This window comes from Sinocyclocheilus rhinocerous, unplaced genomic scaffold (genome assembly GCF_001515625.1).
Source record: "Sinocyclocheilus rhinocerous isolate Xijiao unplaced genomic scaffold, SAMN03320098_v1.1 scaffold942, whole genome shotgun sequence".
Classification (NCBI taxonomy): domain Eukaryota; kingdom Metazoa; phylum Chordata; class Actinopteri; order Cypriniformes; family Cyprinidae; genus Sinocyclocheilus; species Sinocyclocheilus rhinocerous.
The window spans coordinates 2,308,323-2,330,429 of NW_015627890.1; the positions used below are offsets into that span (position 1 = coordinate 2,308,323).

Genomic DNA, 22,107 nt, shown 5'->3' on the forward strand with positions numbered 1-22,107 from the left:
ATTTTATTGGCCGATATGAGCCTGTCGCAGATATATCGTATCGGCGAATATGCCGCCAATATGCCACCAATATGAATTTTTCATTCTGCGCTATAGAGTAGGTCTGCCGCGATTCGTCGATTCTATTCGACTTTAAAAAATCCTCGACTTCATTTTGCCTGCGTTGACTAACTGGCAAAATACCGGAAGTGGCGCATTTCACGAACGAGAATCCATAAAACACATTATTAGACTGTTTTCCAAGGCCTCGTGATATATTAAACCCGCTTCAAAATTATAATTAAGCATAACTGTGAATTCACAAACGCTATGATTTAATTAAATAATTATATGTGATGCAGTTATGTAAATATACATAGGCCTATATTTTTTCATATTTGTTTATTTAATTTTTCTTTATAATGAAGTAGTCTGTATCTAGTAGATTGTGAAAGAATGATTATCAGTTCCACACACAGAGATATATAAATTCTACATTTATTTAAATGAGGGAAAAAAACTTCACTGGTATCGGATCGGAATCGGTATCGGCCAATACCGAACCCTAGGTATCGGAGGCAAAAAAGGCGGATCGGAGCATCCCTAATTTCCGTTAGTGAATTTTGAGTAAATAATACTTCTTTCAGTATTTTTTTGTACATCACATTATTGTAATCATATAAGTACTGCCACTGTGTAAGCCACTTTGCTCTACACTGTAAAAAAATGACCGGAATTTAACGGTACAGTGAATAACCGTAAATTGACATTCCCAGAATTCCCTGCGTTACATTTCAAATTTGATGTTTTTTTGTTTAAATAACTATGTTTTTTCTTATCAGTTTTGTATATTAGGGTTGTGTGTTACACCTAATGTTGTTAAATGAATGTTTATTGCATTATTTCAGTTTAACGTGTGTTACCATGATGGTGTTTGGTGTTTGTGTGAATGACACTGTGCACCTTCTATATATGTTATTATTTAAAAGCTGCTTGTGATGGGCTTTGTTTCATCATGTGACTTTCTCATCACCACCTGGATTTGGTGGTTATCAGTGTATTACAAAGGTGCAAAACAGATTTCAGTACTTCAATAGGTTGGTATATTAACATTATATCAGTTAATGAAATTACGGTATTTAACTGTAAATTTAAGTTAAAACCGTAAAACCTAAAACGTTGCTACCGTATTTTTTACGGTAAAATTCCGGCAACCACAGCTGCTGTTTTTTTACCGTAAATTTTACGGAATTTTTTTTACAGTGTATAGACAATGAAAAAACACATCAGTTGACTACTAAAATCAGCTTTCATAAATAAATATGATTTTAAACATGTCAGAATACGATGGTTTTTCAATCTGATGTTGACCAGCTGGCTCAAATCAGGGCTTAATACATATTACAGTTATGAATCAACACAATTATTCAAGTAGTCATTCAACAAATAATTTTGTCGAAATGACATTTGAGTCATTCCTCATTTGTAAGTCGCTTTGGAAAAAAGCGTCTGCTAAATGACTAAATGTAGATGTAACAAATCATTTTCCACACCAACAAAAACCTTGAGAATTTATTCTAATGTGATTAAAAACAAACAATTCTTCCACTCAAGATTATATATATGGCAATAATAATAATTGTATCTATCTATCTATTTATCTATATACACACACACATCTTCGAAGATCAATAATCAATAGTTAGAAATGAGTTAACTACAAATGCCATGAAAATGTTTCTATATTATTCTGTATATCTTCTGCAACTCAGGTTTCCTTCTATTTTCCATCAGTCTAGCCATTTTTCTCACACAATATAAACGGATCATTATACATTGAACTTTATCTGCTTCTTATACAAGTGGATATCAATTTTGAGGGTTATCAAAACATTTAAAAAAAAATCAATTTCATTCACAAGAGAGATCTGATGATCGACAGAAACACAAACTCAGTGACAGCTTAGCTACAAAATAAAAATAAAAACATTTATCAAATCCAACGCCGTAAACAACTGCCAGACTGATTCAAGATATCAAGATGTTTCAGGTTCACACCCAAATGTGACGTCATCATATTTATCAAAACTGCAGTTGAGTGAAACACTGTAACAACTGCCTGATTCTAATGTCTGATCTGAAATAGATCTATGATATCAAGCTTCAGCATTTGTAATGATATAACAGCTACCTAATCTGATTCTGATTACTGATTGGTATAAGTTCAAAGGCTATTTCATGGTCAATTTTGTCATTCTAAACCTGATTGTTGACTAATTCAAGTTGGTCTTAGTCTTCAGCAGGCCTACTTCTGCTGTCTTTAAAACTGATTTACTCTACATTATTACAGCTTGAAGCCTGGAAAATACTGATCTGAGATGGGCTACCTGGCATTGGACAAAACATATAATCAATCAAATTTAAACATTAATACTTTTCTTAGTTTCTGATCTATTGTGAGGGTCTGATTAGCTGGATTGCTAAAGTCTCTGCTAGCTACTTGACTGCTAGTCCCAACCAAATTATTTTCATAGAAATCGCAGCGAAATGAACACCGTTAATTACAGGTTAAAATTAAAAAGTGTGTTTTCAGCCTCTCCTACCTGTGTGAAGCTCGTACAGATGTTTATTTGACTGCTGATTAGCTCGGTAACTCCTTTGAATATTTTCCTTTCTGTGTGGAATCGCTCGCTAAAGACGGAAGTTTTCTGCATGACCAATCTAAAGAAGGAGGGGCGGGGCTACGTGTCAATGAGAGCCAATCAGCGAACAGCTAGGGGATAGAACGACGCGAGGTGTGACGTTCTGTAGTCCTTTAGAAGACCTCAAACGGTGCAAGGCTACACGCAGAAGCTTGACAAAGAACTGCAACACCCATAACCGCTATTTTTTAACCTCACGACGTGCAGTCAAAAGGCTGGCGTCTGTTTGAATATTATTTATTTATTTATTTTAGATGTTCTATTTAATGCAACAAGATTAATTTCATACAAAATTAGCACGCGTAAGGTAACAAATAAAAGACAAAAAAAAAAAATCTGTCAAAAATAATGGCAATTTAAAACGAACGTTAAGCCTGACCAATCAGAAGAGAAAAGGGGCTGGACCGCTTCTCATAATAAAGGTGTGTGAGGGTCCAGAGACGAGCAGGATTTAACATCAGCCTCCCGGAGCATCAGCATCTCTCTGACATCTCACGGTAAGAGATATCACGTATCGTTTATTCATGTTATCCAAATGACATCTATCCAAAACGTATTCTGCAAGTTTTATAATTCATTAGTACGTTATATCTGGTATGATGGGCTTATTCTCTACAAGAGAGGGTGTGCAGATATGAATGTCCTTTAATAACAAGTGATGATGGGTCTGTACATTTTCCATTTAACCTTCCTGTCATGTTTTTCTGCTCAAATTTTACATTCACAACAACATTTCTTTAAAACATAGAATTGTATTATAGGCATTTGCAGTTTTGCATATAATTCACATACATATATTCTGCACAAAACAATCTAATTTTGTAGAAATAACCAAAAACATCAACATAAACCATCACAATCCTTGCTGAAGAAAATATAAATTTTAATATAATTCAACCATTTGTTTTTCTTGGCTTTATCTTCATTTTCTATTTTTAAACCCTGGATTCAATTATTTAAATGTTTGTATTGAATATGGATACCACAGGCAGCATTGCATGCCCACATCTGGGCGTGGGGGAAGCATATCTGGGGATGCGTAAATCATCTCCTGCAAGAAAATCCTATTTCATGTTTCTGTAGATGAGACACGCGGGGAGAGCAGAATGGAGAACGCACCTCCTTTCCAAACCCCCCTCGCTCCTGCTGGTGTAAAATAGCTGGTTTGTTCTGTGGGACGCATTCACGTGGAGATTAGGTGTGCTGGAGAGCGTGTGTAATGTGGACTATATGAGAGAGAGAGACAGAGGAGGCCACTGAAAGAGAGAGGAGGGAAAATGAGGTTTTAAAGTGCAATCGGTTTGAGTAGGGAGGCAATGAAAGCAAGGGATCGATAAGAGAAGGATGAGGAAAGAGAGGAGACTAGAAAGCAACGGTGAAAAAAACAAGCTGCATGAAGGTGCAAAGGAGTTGGAATGGAATTGCAGCACTAGCACGCGCACACACACACACACACACACACATGTGGACTCCTTGGTGGTCACCTCTAATCAGTGGATATTGATTCCCAGATTGATTGCTGGTTTGCAGGCGTGGCATGTGCCATTCATTTGAAAGCATGAATAATAGTGACAGTTCAAGTGCTTTCTCAAATGTATTGACACAGTTAGCAACACAAGACATGCAATATTGCACAATGTGTTTTCTAAAAAATGATGAGAATAACACAAGCATCGGTTAATATTGCTCATACTAATGGTTAAAAAAATCCATAAGCCAAAGGATTGTAACTCTACCTGCACCGTTTGTGCAAAAAATATCTCAAATCACACTGTTTATTGAAGAAAACGGTTGGTTTCTTCAACTTTGGTTAATCATTTTATTAAAATTATTATTATTTTATGTTATGTTATTTTGTTTTATTTTGCATGGTGGATGATAAAATGTGTAAAATAGGTATAGTAGGTTTTTGTGTCCAAACAAATTTATTTGATCAATGCTTTGGCTGATGTTTTACTTTTTTGAGAACACTGTTGGATTAGTATGTGATTTTTTTTTTTTGAAGAAAATAATTGTACATTTTATTACACTTTCACAACAATTTTTCTAAAACTTGATTTTTACATTTTATTTTGCATGGTGGATTATAAAATAGTTTTAAAATAGGTATAGCAAGTTTTTGTGTCCAAACAATTTTTGTAAGACTTGAATTTATTTTATTTTATTTTATTTTAATTTAATATAATTTTATTTTAATTTAATTAATTTAAATTTATTTGATTGATGTTTTGGCTGATGTTTTAAATTTGAGAACACTGGCGGATTAGTATGTGATTTTTTTTAAGAAGATTTTTACGATTTTTATTATATTTTAAAGTTTACAATACAATATAGCCAAATATGTTTTTTACAGCTGGCAAGCCAACAAACTACTAAAAAAAAACAGAAATGTAGCAACATTTTTTTTTATGTGTTATAAAATTCTACTGATAAATATAAAAAAAAAAAAAAATTATTTAATATTTAAAAAAAAGTAAAATAGGAAAATATCAAATTTAATAAAAAATGAGTTGGCTCATTGTCAGATTTCAGCATTGGCGAGGCCGACATAAACCCAGGGATTTTTTCCCGGTCTGACTGAGTTGTGTCTTCACCGCTAACACTCGTCTCTTGGCCTCAGGACAGCACAGATGGCATAAAGAGTATTAAAAACATCTGCGTTCTCTCAAAGGCTGTGTCACTAAGTGTGCAGAATATATTGAACTTCACTGTTGCTCTCTGAACAACATGTTGCTTGAGCATCTGTGATGGCCTTTCTAAACATATGCAAAGCTCCTGTTATTGATCGCTGTTCAATTATGTGTCAAGCCCGTGAACTGCATCTGCTAAACGTGCCCTACAGCAGAAAGCAAACTGAGTCAGAACAACAGACCAACATGGACCAACTATTTCTCTGCTTCTAAGAAGATCATCAGATTCCATCAGTAAAAATCTGTTCGATTTGTGCAATACTAAATAGTAAGGAATACTAAGGAGATTCACAGGTAGATGGGAAGCTAAATTAGGACAGACAGAATCCACACTCCATTGTGTGGATGAATTGTGGAAGAGAAGATCACACTCACATGTGCTCATCACATATGCTTTTGTGTGTAAGTGTATAAAATTAAGGCTGCTTTCCTTGAATTTAATATATTCATTTAAAATTAATTGCTATTAAATGCGCATAATATTAATATATATGCCGAGACTAATTTCTCTGATATCCTTGCATAAATTGTCTAAAGGTTATCAGGTTTTTAAAGTTGGCATGCAATTGTATCATGCTAGTCTTTTGTGCATATAAATGAAGTGCAGTCAAAATTAACATTTTAAAAAATATGGTTATAATTAAATGTAATATTTGTTATTAATATTTTATCATATTATTTTTATTTAATTGTTTTTAATAATAAGCTGAAGTGAACCCATACTATTTTAATATTTAGTAAGTAGTTTTATGCTTGTTATTTTAAAAATATTTGTAATGTTTTTATTTATATTTAAATATTACATTCATATATTTAAATTGTATACACATTCAAATATTTATTATTTAATTATTTTTAATAATACGCTCTAGTGAACCCATATTTTAATACTATTTAGTAAGTAGTTTTATGTTTGTTATTAAAAAAATATTTGAATGTACATTTTATAAATATTTAAAATATCTGATTTATTATTTCATTATTTTTAACAGTAAGCTCTAGTGAAGCCATTTTTTTTTTTTTTAAGTAGTTTAAATTGTAGGACTTTTCAATGAATCAATATAGAAGCATTGCTGATTATAGCTGTCTCTGCTGCTGATAAGCCTTTACTGAATTGGTGTGAGTTAATGAGGAGATCTGAAGCGTCTGAGCATTGGCAGCCTGTGAACGATTGGGTTCCCTTTCATGGGAACTTCGAACTGCGTCCTCTAGGGGTCGCTATGGGGAACGCCTCGTCGTGACCCGTGTCTGAAGCATACATTGAAAAAACACCAACTCATTGGCCGGCGACAGCCATGACGGTAGTTTCATGTTTCTATTATGGTTATTTTTTTATATACATTTTTTACATATTTAAATGTACATTTTATAAATATTTAAAATATCTGATTTATTATTTCATTATTTTTAACAGTAAGCTCTAGTGAAGCCATTTTTTTTTTTTTTAAGTAGTTTAAATTGTAGGACTTTTCAATGAATCAATATAGAAGCATTGCTGATTATAGCTGTCTCTGCTGCTGATAAGCCTTTACTGAATTGGTGTGAGTTAATGAGGAGATCTGAAGCGTCTGAGCATTGGCAGCCTGTGAACGATTGGGTTTGTCAGTGTTTGGCCCTCTCGGGGGGGGGATTTTGAAGGACGCCTGCATTTCTGAGTCACGTCTTCTCTCGTCAGCACATGGAGGAAGTGACTCTGCCTTTGAACTCGGGAAGAATTAAAAAAAAGGCTTTTAACTCTGTGTTGCTGGAAGACGTAGAGCCAAACTCAGGTAACCTGCTGTTTTAAAGAATCAGTTCACTTGAAAATGATAATTCTGTAGTCATCTCGTTCCAAACCTCTCTTCTGTGGAACCAAAAATATATATGTTAAAGAACAGGTATTATTTGGTCAAGATATGGAATATAGCTATTATAACCACTTTTATTATGTTTTTTTACCACTATGTGGTCATTATAAATTGTAGTATGCTATGCGAGCTAAATGCTTGATTTTTGCTGAAAAGCATTTGAGGGTGAGTAAATGATGACAGAAATTATATTTTTGGGTGAACTGTTCCTTTAAGGAAGTGCAAGCAAAGGTCAGATGGAAATGACTTTCAAATGACTTGGACAGATGGAAAGAGAGATGTGTGGCAGTCTGGTGGTCTCTATGGTGACAGCAGTGGGCAGTGCTGTTGGACAGCTGTGACAGTGCAGACGGAAGGAGATCATATCACACACATACTGCAGTTAAAGCCTCTTACTCTGCCACGACGCTGTCAGGGACGAGCCAGATGCTAACCCTCTAATGATAGACGCCTGCTGCCATGTGTTGACCTGGGTGGTACAGGACTGCTGGCAGGATGAGAGCTTGCCTACTGTAAAAACCTGTTTAGCTCAGTTTTCTGCATCTATTCTCTATCTGAGGATGAAGATCAGAGTGATAACAGTGGTTTGTCTTGTACAACAGTGCTCAGCAGGTTCCTGTGGGTGTTGATCGCTTTAATAGAGTTTAATTAAAGCTGACCCATGTCTTGCTCTTCTCTGGTCTCCGGTGGAGCTCCCACACCACTGCGCTGTCACTGCATGGCTCTTTAACTCCTCAACTAGTGTGTCTTCTCCTCCGCAGCTTTCCGTATAAATATTTGGTCTCATTTCAATTCCTCGACGTACACTCGACATTTCACCTGCAGTCATATCCTGCTCCGCGCCGTCCTCTTTCTCCGTGTCCCCTTCTAAACAGCACTGCACCACTGGGTCTGTCCTCTGGAGGCTTGTGGAGCAGGGAGGGGAGAGAGATGGCAGTTTACCCAGCATGCTCTGCTCTATCTGGGCCATCCTGTCAGGAAAAAGGTGGCTGATGGATGTGGGTAGAGTGTCCTGGTGCCACCAACTGTGTTTCTCGCTCTGATGATGACAGATCCATCTGAATGAATGAACGATCATCTTTGGGAAATAAGAGCTCCATTCCAAACTTGATGGAAAGCCATGTTTGTTTGCTTTGATTTGCCTCCCTTATTAAAGATGAAAAATGTAAAACTTTGCTCTGCTTAGAAAAGAAAAATGAACTTGGAGATCTCTGTAATACCTTAGTTGTTTCTTCTAGCCAGCAGTGAGATTAAATGGAGAGCAAATGGAGATGTCTGCTTCTCAGATTTTTGTCAGTACCACAAATTGTGCTCTGATTTGTCAAGCAATGATGTGCAATTATATAAATTTACATTATAAGAAAAATATAAAAATATTGGAGGCTTCTGGAGCAGGGAGGGGAGAGAGATGGCAGTTTACCCAGCATGCTCTGCTCTATCTGGGCCATCCTGTCAGGAAAAAGGTGGCTGATGGATGTGGGTAGAGTGTCCTGGTGCCACCAACTGTGTTTCTCGCTCTGATGATGACAGATCCATCTGAATGAATGAACGATCATCTTTGGGAAATAAGAGCTCCATTCCAAACTTGATGGAAAGCCATGTTTGTTTGCTTTGATTTGCCTCCCTTATTAAAGATGAAAAATGTAAAACTTTGCTCTGCTTAGAAAAGAAAAATGAACTTGGAGATCTCTGTAATACCTTAGTTGTTTCTTCTAGCCAGCAGTGAGATTAAATGGAGAGCAAATGGAGATGTCTGCTTCTCAGATTTTTGTCAGTACCACAAATTGTGCTCTGATTTGTCAAGCAATGATGTGCAATTATATAAATTTACATTATAAGAAAAATATAAAAATATATACTCCTGAAGACCGGAGTCATGGCTGCTGCTTTGCCATCAGGAATAAATTACATTTAAATATAATATTATTGACAACTGTTATTTGAAATTGTATTAATATTTCACAATATTACTCTTTTTACTGTATTTTTGATCAAATAAATGCAGCCTTGGTGAGCATAAGAGACTTTTAAAAATGTTAATTCTTCCAAACTTTTGACTACTGTCATTATTTTTTTACGGATATTTCTGTTAACCCTAAAATACAACGCAATGCAGTGCGCAATTTAAAATACAGGTAAAACATCTGTAAAAAAAATAAAAATAAAAATACATACATACAGAAAATTCCTTAATATTAATACAGTACTGGTTGGTTTATAGTAACTAATGTAACTCAAAACCTGGACAAGCCAAGTAGGTGGTCATATTCAATCTCATTTCCTGTTGCTTAGGTTTTAGATCACGGATTGCATAACACTTGCTGTTATGCAATCCGTGATGAACACTTGAACACTTTTTCATTCTGGTGTTTCCACTTGACTTCTTACTACCTTTACCAGTAAGACATACTTGGTCAACTTCACTAGAAACACCATGCATTAATTAAGTTGCACTGGATATTTGCATGGATATTCATGATGCTGTTAGTTAGTCTAACAAACTATGTATCCTTCTGCTCTCTCGTGTTTCAGCTCCAGCTCAAAATGAAAAGCGTAAAAAAGTAAGAGCTAGAAAAGGTCTCTTACGCTGCCCCCATTTCAGAAACGTCTTGACTATGTGCTTGTTAGTACAGTTTGAAGGCAGCTGGGAGGATATAGGACATATTTAGAGCAATTGCTCTGTGCATGTGTGAAAGGAATAGTGTTTTGTGGCACTTTGAAGCTTGATTTCACTTGAGCAGACTCTGAGAAGTTTGACTCGACTTTGCTTTAGATGAGTGCCAGATATCAGTGCGTTGAGGTAATAAAAACACTGGCAGTTTCTTAGTGATTTGAACAAAAATATTAAACTTTGCCATCTAACTCATTCCTCACTTTTATGCTATAAATTATACCTCATTAATGGTATCTCAGATTTTGCGGCATGTTATTTTCACCTGGCAGATCAGAAAGGACAGCTCAGGATTTCTTTGTTGTTGATTTCTTTCTGGTTGGAGCATTAGTGTGGTTGGTGGTCTCGTTGACTTCTCCCAGGTGGCCGGCAGACCTTTGTCCAGAATGAGCGAAAGGTCAGGCAGGTCTGGTGCTGTTTTCACGTGTACCTTCTCTTGTCCCCACCGCTCACAAGCGGCCATCTGTGTTTCAGTCCAGACCTCGGTCACCAGGGTCAGGTCCAGTTACACAAGCCTGCGTGCATAAGTCTGAAACCAAGAGAATCCGAGATACAGCGTTCAGGTCATGAGAGATCAAGAAAGCTCAAGCAATGAGAACAGATGAATCTTCTGTGGATTGTGGACCAGCTTTGTGAATCAGTTGCTTGTTTCTCTTGAATTCCATCTGGTGCTGAAAAGATGCATGTGAAATACAGTTTTGATAGATTTGAAATCAATGACTGATTAGTGCTTCAGACTTAAATAGCATCTTAATAGGACTTTTAAACACACTGTATGTCGCTTTGAATAAAAGAAAATGTAAATACATTGCAATGCAATGCACTAAAACCACTCAGAACACCATAGCAACCTCGCAAAGCAAGCAACTGCATAGCAGCGCCATAGCAATACCCTAGTAAGCACCCATAACACCCTAGCAACCCCAAAAAAACACCCTGTTAATCACCCACAACACCCTAGCAACTGCACGGAAACATCACCATTTTAACACCATAAAACACAGTACTATTTTTAAGTAGAGGGTTTATTTTATTGCTTCAGCCATTTTAATCTTCTGTTGTTAGCTTATATGTTTGGAGTTGACCTATGTTTGTTTAAATGTGTAGGTCCAGTGTATCATGTGTCTGTCATTTTCTGTTCAATGACAAACTGAATTAATAATAAAAGTTTATGGCAGCATTTTTTTTAAATGCTTGGGTCCAGTGTCACTGCTGTCAATAAGGTTTTTTTATTCATACAGAAAAAAAAAATTCATACAGGTTTAGAACAACTTGACACACGCACTCTCTCTCTCTCTCTCTCTACATCACACAGTGGCACAAGGCCACATTCTCCCTTGCATTCTTAGTTTGTGTGGAAAACACTGTTGCCAGGCAACGACTAAAGCAGGGAGACTGTGCCATGCGAGGATGAAGGTAGGGCTATATCTGTGCATATGTGGGTTTGTTCACTTGCATGAGCAGGTATTTGCTGGTGCATTGAGCGGTGGCTGCGCAGTCAGTGGGAGAAACAGAGGCATTAACCCCGTGTGGAAGCGAGACTGTTTACACTATTGCATCTTGCATGGTTGAATAAGAGGATGGTTTGATGTAATAAAGGTGATTCATTACAAATGGATTCAGTAAAAGTCACCAAAACCAAACCGTTGATTTGTAGCAATAGACTTCCATAGTAATTTTTTTTTACTATGGAAGGTCAATGGCTACCCAGTGGGAGAAACAGAGGCATTAACCCCGTGTGGAAGCGAGACTGTTTACACTATTGCATCCAAACCCCTTTTTTACTTCCATTATGTGGCGCATTATGCAGAGTGAAACAGGTTATTCTCAAATTTCATACATTATGTAAAATTGCACCAGTAACTGTAACAATAGAAACACAATTTCATTCCCTCGTGTACTTGCATGGTTGAATAAGAGGATGGTTTGATGTAATAAAGGTGATTCATTACAAATGGATTCAGTAAAAGTCACCAAAACCAAACCGTTGATTTGTAGCAATAGACTTCCATAGTAATTTTTTTTTACTATGGAAGGTCAATGGCTACCATCAATGGTTTGGTTCTTTAAAGAGGTCATATGATGTTGCTAAAAAGAACATTATTTTGTGTATTTGGTGTAATGAAATGTTTATTCAGTTTAAGGTTAAAAAAACACATTATTTTCCACATACCATTATTGTTTCTCCTCTATGCCCCAACTTTCTGAAACACGTCGATTTTTACAAAGCTCATTGTTCTGAAAAGCGAGGTGTGCTCTGATTGGCCAGCTATCCAGTGCGTTGTGATTGGCCGAATACCTCAAGCGTGTGACGGAAATGTTACGCCCCTACCATACTGTGATGCCGTGTCCCGGAGACAAAAACATTAAACCCATTTTAAACGAGGCATTTGTTGCATCCAGTGGGGACATAATTACGGATTATAATGACTTAAACTGTCTTTTTACACGTTGCGTTGCATCGCGCCGCGCCGCGTAAACATAAAACCATGTCTGCATTTGTGATTGGAGAAATGACAAACAACAAGTGCTACTCTACACTGCTCAAAACTCGCGTTTGAATCATCAGTGGCAAATTCTTTAAATATGAAAACGTACTTACAGACTGTGCAGCTGGCATTGTAGTCTATTCTACCAGGATCAGAAAACAGTCCTCCATAAAATGCACTGGACACATCTGAATATTTGGGTTGAACTGTTCTGGAACAGTGTTGTAAATACAACTTAACCACTGATTTTTAGTCGTGTCCTCTTTTGGAAGGCCAAACAAAGTATTTTCGCTTTTGCAACGAAACACACAGCGTCTTCACAACATGGCGGCGGCGGTGGCAGCAACAATAAAGTTACGCCTTCTTTCTTTGCGTGACTATTTGGGCGGCGTTATGCAAATCTTCCCACATCGTGATGTAGACATGTGGAGGCGTGTTTAAACGAGGCGTTATAAGAGGGCGTGGACCAGTCTTAAGTTTTATAAAGAATATCTCTTTGGGTTTGAGAGTTTAGTCTTTGCAGCTTTAGGGATCTTATCTATTCACGAACAGCTTGTAACACTCCAAAGAGAAAGGAAAACTTGAAATCGCATCATATGACCCCTTTAAGCCTTTAACCTCTAGCCTTTAAGGCTGAAAAAACACAACACGACTTTTCAAATTCAAACAGATTTTGCAGTAAAAATCTGGGCTTCAAACACTTAACGGCTGAGGAATACACATTAACAGACCTTCAATTCGTCAAGGTCTTTGAGACACATGACAAATTAAAACAATGTGTTCTAAAATCGGCTCAAAATATCAAACATGTGTAATATCCTCTGGCTGGACTGAATCACAGTTCTGAGTTTGTGGCCATCATACACTATGAAATTCATTGTGAAATCTGTCAACTCTGACTTATGAAAATCTGCAGACTGGCTCTTCCAGACTGCAAAAATCAGTGAAAAGGTCCTGTAGTATATACCAGCCTTTAGTTTCCGTAAATGTTCTGGCTGAACAAGGAAGTTTTGCATTGTGAGTGTTTGAATATGTTAGAATATAGAAAATATTTCCATGATATAGATGTCCTTCTAGCTCTGACCTGACTCACTCTTTCTCCCCTCTCTCTCGTCAGCTCGTCCCTCGTTTACCATGTTGCTGCTCGGACTCTTGCCGCTGATGCTGCTTCGGGGGTGCGGTTGCCAGGCGGCAGACGTTCCCGAGGATGTGACGGCAGAGTTCTCAGTCAGACTGTACCACCAGCTCCAGATCACGGAGGGAGAGGAGAACATCATCTTCTCGCCTCTGAGCGTGGCTCTGGCTCTGGGCATGGTGGAGCTGGGCGCCCACGGCTCTTCTTTAGAGGAGATCAGACAGGCCGTGGGCTACAGTCATTTCAGAGAAGGTACAGTTATCTAGAAAACATATAGTACCTGTTCTCTTTAATCTTTAGCTTCTGAGTTTTTCTTATTGGTTACAACAGCGACCACCCACTTTTTCCCCATTCACTTTCTCCATAGGCATTTAAAAAAATTCTGTAGCAAACCAAACCGCTTAGAAACCAATCATAACGTTACAACATTTGATTCAAAGCACAAAAATGTACAGGTGTTTTTATGATATTTAATTGTATAAACCTTTCAAGTCACATTTTACCCACAAATCAAAAGAAGAACAACATTAATAATATTTTGCATCAAAGAAAATGAAGCCTATTCTTCATTACAATTAAGCAAATTTTCCACATACATTTTTATTCCCATTATTCTTAATAGTGATTCTACATCAGTTAAAGGCAGTGCAACAATTGATCAAATAATTATTTCACTCACTGAAATTCATATCAATTTCTAACCTTTATATAATGTATTTTTTCTGGATTTGTTGGTTGGGTTAAAATTAACCTACCATAAAAATTACAGACCCTTCATTTTTTTGTAAGTGGGCAAACTTACAAAATCAGCAGGGGATCAAATTAATAGTTTCCCCGCTGTATATATATATATAGCATTACAGTAATGAGTTTTTACTTTTTTCTTTTGATTTTTGCAGTGAATTATGACCCAGACATGTTCTTGACAGGTTTAGTGAGATTCAGAATTTTGAATGGGATTATTACTTCCATGACAGTAATATTGCAGCACATTGTACAAAAGCCTTTTCTTGTTGTCTGCACCTACTTCAGATGAGGAGTTCTCTCTGTTGAGCAACCTGACCCAGGCCCTGTCCACAGATGAAGAGCAGTACGTGGTACGGCTGGCCAACTCCCTCTTTCTGCAGACGGGGGTTCACTTCAACGAGGACTTCCTGCAGCTCATGAAGAAGTACTTCAAAGCGGAGGTGGAGACGGTGGACTTCAGCCAATCAGCAGCCGTGGCTGAACGCATCAACTCTTGGGTCCTGAACCACACGGAGAGTAAGTCATCTGTCATCACTGAGGAAAGAAAATATTCAAACTGGATGCGTGCTATTACGTATTTGAAATAGTATCCTGATGGCTTGACAAACAAAGTTTTTATTCTTGTATTGACGTCTTTCCTATTGACATAGAAAGTTGGGATGTAGTGAAAAGTTTGTTCTTTTGTAAGTACAAGTAGAAGTATATAGATGGCCTCAAAGCTAATAGACAGAGTAGAAGTCAGAAAATTCTTATATATAGTTATCTACACACATGTGCAAAAGTTCGGGATCTGCAAGATTTTTTAACTTTTTTTGAAAGGAGTCTCTTGTGCTCACCAAGGCTGCATTTATTTGTGTAAAAAAATACAGTAAAATCAGAAATATTTGTAATAATATTTCACATTTAAAATACTGTTGTTTGGAATATGTTTTACAATGTAATTTATTCCTGACAAAGCTGGATTTTCAGCATCATAACTCCAGTCCTCAGTGTGACATGATCTTTCAGAAATCATTCTAATATGCTGGTTTACTCCTTGATAAACATTTATTATTATTATTATCAATGTTGAAAACAGTTGTGCTGATTCATATTTTTGTGGAAACTATGACACATTTTTCTAGGATTCTTTGATGCATAGAAAGCTCAAAAGAACAGCATTTATTTGAAATAGAAATATTTTATAATGTTATAAATGTATTTACTGTCACTTTTAATCAATTGAATGCATCCTTAATGCATAAAAGTATTAATTTCCCCAAACTTTTGAACCATGCTGTAAATGAATATATAATAAGCCTTAATGTTTACCTTTTAGATTATATGCCGTTCAACCGCTGAATATAGTCATAGTTTATAATCCCATTTAGAATGATTTTACTTTCAAGTAAAACTCTCTTCAAAATGAATGGATGGTGTTAAGAGGAATTACTATGACTTTAGTAAAGGAGGATACTAAAGTAGATAATGGCAGGTCAGTCATATTCTGCATGATAATGACATTTCCAGGCAGATCCATTTTCTCACAGTCAGCTTTCGCGTTTGCAGGACTGTCAGATAGCAGCACAAATCCCAGAGCTTTGGAAGAGAGATGATTGTATGCCACTGAAGAGATCATGCCGTCTTTCCTGTTCTGAGAAACAGAGGATTGTGACGTGCAACGTTTATTTCAGTCTGGGTTTTTGTTGTCGTTGCAGGCAAAATCCACAACCTGGTGTCTGCGGACGACTTCAGCAGCTCCACCATGATCATGTTAGTGAATGCGGTGTACTTCAGGGGCAGCTGGAAGAACCAGTTCAGACCAGAAAACACCAGAACCTTCTCCTTCACCAAAGACGATGGCAGTGAAGTTCAGACCTTGATGATGTACCAGCAGGGAGATTTCTATTATGGTATGTTCAACAAGCTTGAATCAGTAGTTTTTGATTATTTGTTTTCTTAATTCACTGTACATATTTTCCTATAGATTGATTTCAGGGAAAGTAAATCAAGACAAAATTTGAATGTTGGCTTTAAAAGATTAGCCTGAAAGTTTAAAATAATTTTATAAACTTTAGGCCTGATCACTGTTATAATATAAATATAATATATATATTATTCTATTCAGTCACGTAAGAAGAAGCATACTGTTCTAAGTTTGGGATCAGTAAGATTTTTTTGTATGAAAGAAACAAAAACTTTTATTTAGAAAAGATGCATTAAATTGATCAAAAGTGATAGTAAAGACTTACAAATAATCAATCAATCAATCATAAAATAAATAAATGCTGTTCTTTTGATTGAAAGAATCCTGGGGGAAAAAATGTATCAGGGTTTCCACAAAAATATTAAACAGCAAATCAGTTTTCAACATTGACAATAATAGTAAATGTTTCTTGAGCAGCATGTCTCTGGAGTAATGATGCTGAAAATTCAGCTTTACATAACAGGAATAAATTATATTTTAAAACATTCAAATAGAAAACTGTTATTTTAAATTGCAATATTTTACAATATTACTGTTTTTACTGTATTTTTGGTCAAATAAATGCAGTCCTTTTATTTAGAAAAGATGCATTAAATTGATCAAAAGTGAGAGTAAAGACTTACAAATAATCAATCAATCAATCATAAAATAAATAAATGCTGTTCTTTTGATTGAAAGAATCCTGGGGAAAAAAATGTATCAGGGTTTCCACAAAAATATTAAACAGCAAATCAGTTTTCAACATTGACAATAATAGTAAATGTTTCTTGAGCAGCATGTCTCTGGAGTAATGATGCTGAAAATTCAGCTTTACATAACAGGAATAAATTATATTTTAAAACATTCAAATAGAAAACTGTTATTTTAAATTGCAATATTTTACAATATTACTGTTTTTACTGTATTTTTGGTCAAATAAATGCAGTCTTGGTGAGCATAATAGACTTATATATAGTTTTATATAACTATAAACGGGCGTTTACAGACTTCATATTTTCACATAAACTACATTTGGAAAATGATATGCATTGCAACGCAGTTTGTGCAAGTCCAGAACAGAGATCGGCTGCAATAAAACAATAAACGGCTGGTTGCCGATCGCGTAAGTTCCAGAGGAAGCTCCTTCGGCTGTCATACACACACGTGACTGACCGCTCGCTCGCACCAACAGGAGGAGGAGAGTCGTGTTACTCTCTACACTGCACTCAACCTGAGGGATTCCTACACTTTCAGTCTTTGAGGAGACCTGAAAAACAGCACATACCGCAGGAATGGTGTAACGGAAAATATTAGCGGTTTTGAGACTTTCAAATCGCGGTATACCTTGAAACCAGTAATCGGCCCATGCCTACTACAATAACAGTCACACTAATTCTGTTGTCCATCTCAGGGTTATTATTGTTAACAAAAACTAAAACCAGAAAAAATAATTTTGTTACTCAAAATAAAAAATTTAAATAAAATATAAAAAAAATTAAATAGTTAGCCAAGGCAACATTTCTTTTTTTTAGTTTAACTTAATTTTTTGTATTTTTTTTTTTCTAAAAGAACTAAGACTAAATAACCTAAAAATAATAAATGAAGAATAATATAAACTATATAGACATATTTAAATAAAGTAAAAATTACAAAAACTTTGTGAAAACAGAAAATATACAAATAAATCTAATTCAAAATATTAACAAAAACTCTAATAACACTGATCCACCTTCATCTAACTGAAGTCCTTTCCATCCTCAAACATACAGTAATAATCACTAACCTCACCGTGTCCTTCATCCTCAGGAGAGTTCAGCGATGGCACCACAGAGGTGGGTGGAGTGTACCAGGTGCTGGAGATGCTCTATGAAGGTGAAGACATGAGCATGATGATCGTTCTGCCCCGTCAGGAGGTTCCTCTGGCCTCCCTGGAGCCCATCATCAAAGCCCAGCTGCTGGAGGAGTGGGCCAACAACGTCAAGAGGCAGAAGGTGGAGGTCTACCTGCCCAGGTGAGTCACACAGTGTTTTCATCTCATTTATCAATACATTTGCTTTTAGATTTGATTCATGTAGAACCTGTATACTTCTTCTTTCTGGACAAAGTTCACTCTGACCTGATCATTTGGATTGATTTAGGTTCAAGGTGGAACAAAAGATTGATCTGAGAGACACTCTGCAGCAGCTGGGCATCAAGAGCATCTTCACTAAAGATGCCGATCTGTCGGCCATGACAGCCGAGATGACAGGTAATCGATAAAAAACACACGCCCTGACCTATGGGAACGCTCTGCTATTCTGCACATGCACACAGATGCTCAAGATGTGATTGACGGCTCAAGGACGGGATGTAACGCACTTGTTTTGCCCTGGCAACCAACCAGCATTGTGGTAGTGATTTTTGCTTGCACAAGCAAATAATAATAATAATAGTAATAATAATCATCATTATCAAATTTTCTGTATTGGGTGTGGTTGGGTATGTTTTTTGTTTTTTTTTAAGAATCAAAGTAATATATATATCTTATATATATATCTTACTGACAATTTTGAGGATCTGTGGGGAAATGTAATATCTCCTGTTTTATGTTTTGGTCAACATTTTTTAAACATTAAAATATTATAAACCAAAAGGTCATATCAAACTTTAACTTTAATTTTTTTTTAATATTGAATAATCTAAACTAAAATAAATATGAAACCAGCCATTTTTATTCAACTGAAAAGGGCTTTTGTTTTGGGTGTGGTGAAAATAACAAAGTTGTGTTTTATTTATTTATTTATCTTTAATTTATCCAAGAATCAAAGTAAAATAAAAATACCTTAATGGCAATTTTTCAGCTTCAATATTGTTATTTTATTTTTATTCATTTTGCTTGTTCAATATTATTATTTTATTTGACACATTTTTATGTTCAATATTATTAATTTGTTTTACTATTTTTTTTTAATGCTCAAATTGTCAATTTATTTCAGTATTAAATATGCCTATGAAACTGTAGTCTGTGAATGTTCATTATTCTCATCATACACCACTCTGCATCCCTGATTACACCAGCTCATAAATAAATGGAAATAACTTAAGCACTTTCAGCCTTTTTTCATATTCTGTAACCTTCTTCACTTATATTTTCTGCTTGTTTACAGATGGACAGGATCTGTTTATCGGGAAGGCTGTGCAGAAGGCTTACTTGGAGGTGACCGAGGAAGGTGCCGAGGGGGCGGCAGGATCAGGTGACATTTATTTCCATTTCCATTTTTTCATACTGCCACATTTTACTCTAATTACATTACACATTTAATATTCTCACTCTGTCTTCCTCCACAATTCAGTCATCCTTTGCATTTCTAATTTTTCTCACTGCAGTAAATTGCTTTGTGAATCTTGTACATTCACACATACTAAAGCGCCCCCTCCTGTTCAACATGTCTTTTTAATTAAGGTTTATGAAAGGTTAATGTAGTGTTGGTTAAATCCTTTTAATATCAGTTTTCAGTTCTGCGTTGATGTCAAAAACAAATAAGAAGGTCTGAGATTATGAAAAGGAATTAAAAATAATTATTTATGTATTTATGTTAGCTTCATATTACATTAATATTCCTATTTTGTACCATTTTCAGATAAAATTGTTTAATTATTCAAATAGTGTACCTTTAAATCAGCAAATTTAAACTAAGCTTATATATATATATAATATTTGATATTTTAAAAACTTATGTATGTATGAATGTACAGGCCTTGAGAGTTTGTGGGAAAATGTGATATTTCAGTTTTTTCAGTTTTCTTAATAAATATTTTATATAATAAATATTTTAAATAATAATATTTTATAAAAAGGTCATGCTAAACATATTGAATGAGACTTTTTTTTACACCATCTAGACATTTTAAGCCCACCAAAAAATATCACTAATAATTTTCATTTTAATTATTGTTCATTGTAGAAGAGCATAAATAAAATAAAACAATGTAAATAATTGTTTTGCATCACTGATCCACTATTGTTTGCCCTCCTACAGGTATGATTGCATTGACAAGGACGCTGGTGCTGTACCCACAGGTCATGGCTGACCACCCCTTCTTCTTCGTCATCAGAAACAGAAAAACAGGTACATGCCATCTTCAAAAACCTATGACCATAACACAAACAAAAAACAAAACAATATATATATATATACTATCATTCAAAAGTTTGGGGTAGGTAAGATTTTGTAATGTTTTATTTTTTATGCTAATAAGGCTGCATTTATTTGATCAAAAATACAGTAAAAACAGTAATATTGTGAAATATCATTAAAATTTAAGATAACTGTTTTTTATTTTTTATATATTTTAAAATGTAATTTATTTTTGTGATCAAAGCTGAATTTTCAGCATCATTACTCCAGTCTTCAGTGTCACATGATCCTTCAGAAATCATTCTAATATGCTGATTTGCTGCTCAAGAAACATTACTTCTTATTATCAATGTTGAAAACAGTTGTGCTGCTTCATATTTTTGTGGAAACCTTAATAAAAAATTTTCGGGTTCAAAATGACACCACTTATTTAAGTTTTTTTTTGCCAAACATAACAAATGTTACTGTCACTTTTGATCAATTAAATTAATCCTTGCTGAATAAAAGTATATAAAAAAAAAAAAATTTAAATAATATAATTTCTTTAAAAAAATCTTACTGACCCCAAACTTCTGACTGATCGTTAAAAATATGTTTTACACAAAACCTATTTTAGTTTTGTGTGTATCTTAATTATTTTCTGTGAATTTATCAGATTTGATGTTAAAGGGGTCATGTGAAGTTGCTAAAAAAGATCATTATTTTGTGTATTTGGTGTAATGAAATGTGTTTATTTCCCGGCGCGACGAGACAAAAACAATAAAACCCAATAAAACAATAAAATAAACGAGGCATTTGTTGCATCCAGTGGGGACATAATTACTGATTATAATGACTGATTATACTGTCTTTTTACGCGTTGCATTGCGAATCGCAACGCGTAAACAAAACCATGTCTGCATTTGTGATCGGAGAAATGACAAACAACAAGCGCTACTCTACACTGCTCAAAACTCGCGTTTGAATCATCAGTGGCAAATTCTTTAAATATGAAAACATACTTACAGACTGTGAGTCAGAACAGACGGCATTGTAGTCTACTCTACCAGGATCAGGAAACAGTCCTCCATAAAATGCACTGCACACATCTGAATATTTGGGTTAAACTGTTCTGGAACAGTGTTGTAAATACAACTTAACCACTGATTTCTAGTCATGTCCTTTTCGTTTTCACAACGAAACACACAGCGCCTTCACGACATGGCGGCGGTAGCAGCGGCAGCAAAGCGAGAATCAAAGTTAGGCCGCCTTTCTTTGCGTGAACATTTGGGCGGCGTAATGCAAATAATGCAAATTAGTGACGTAGACATGTGGGGGCGTGTTAGAACGAGCCGTTTTAGGTAGGCGTGGCTGACTCTTAACTTTTATAAAGAATATCTCTTTGGATTTGAGACTTTAGTCTTTGCAACTTTACAGATCTTCTTTATGCACCAAGAGCTTGTAACACTCCAAAGAGAAAGGAAAAAATAAAATCGCATCATATGACCCCTTTAAAATATGTCCTGGCTCTTCCAAGCTTTATAATGGCAGTGAATGAGGTTTAAGATAAAGTTGGATGGATGAAGTCCAATAAATGTGCATAAATCCATCATAAAAAGTGCTCCACACAGCTCCGGGGTTTCTTCCGAAGTGAATCAATGCCTTTGTGTAAGAAAAATATCCATATTCAAAACGTAATAATTACTTGAATCTAGCTTGCGCCAACAGTTGTAAACAGAAGCAGTTCCGGGAGCATGAGGTATGGGGTCAGCGTTGCGCATGCGCCGCTCAGAAGTGACGAACGC

General features: G+C 35.6%; 2 protein-coding genes across 2 annotated transcripts in view; one reads left to right on the forward strand and one right to left on the reverse strand.

Moving 5' to 3' along the window:
* Positions 1-2,732, reverse strand: part of LOC107735321 (programmed cell death protein 10-A-like) — a 16,134-nt gene extending 13,402 nt beyond the window's left edge. The window contains exon 1 of the mRNA XM_016547045.1: positions 2,583-2,732. The gene's annotated coding sequence lies outside the window, so the exon portion shown is untranslated. The remainder of the gene's footprint in view (positions 1-2,582) is intronic.
* A 159-nt stretch (positions 2,733-2,891) lies between these two features.
* Positions 2,892-22,107, forward strand: part of LOC107735309 (neuroserpin-like) — a 22,836-nt gene continuing 3,620 nt past the window's right edge. Inside the window, exons 1-8 of the mRNA XM_016547037.1 lie at positions 2,892-3,178; positions 13,496-13,765; positions 14,546-14,776; positions 15,958-16,152; positions 18,012-18,216; positions 18,344-18,453; positions 19,352-19,438; positions 20,225-20,314. Coding sequence (XP_016402523.1) covers positions 13,513-13,765; positions 14,546-14,776; positions 15,958-16,152; positions 18,012-18,216; positions 18,344-18,453; positions 19,352-19,438; positions 20,225-20,314 — 1,171 coding nt within the window. The 5' untranslated portion in view covers positions 2,892-3,178; positions 13,496-13,512. The remainder of the gene's footprint in view (positions 3,179-13,495; positions 13,766-14,545; positions 14,777-15,957; positions 16,153-18,011; positions 18,217-18,343; positions 18,454-19,351; positions 19,439-20,224; positions 20,315-22,107) is intronic.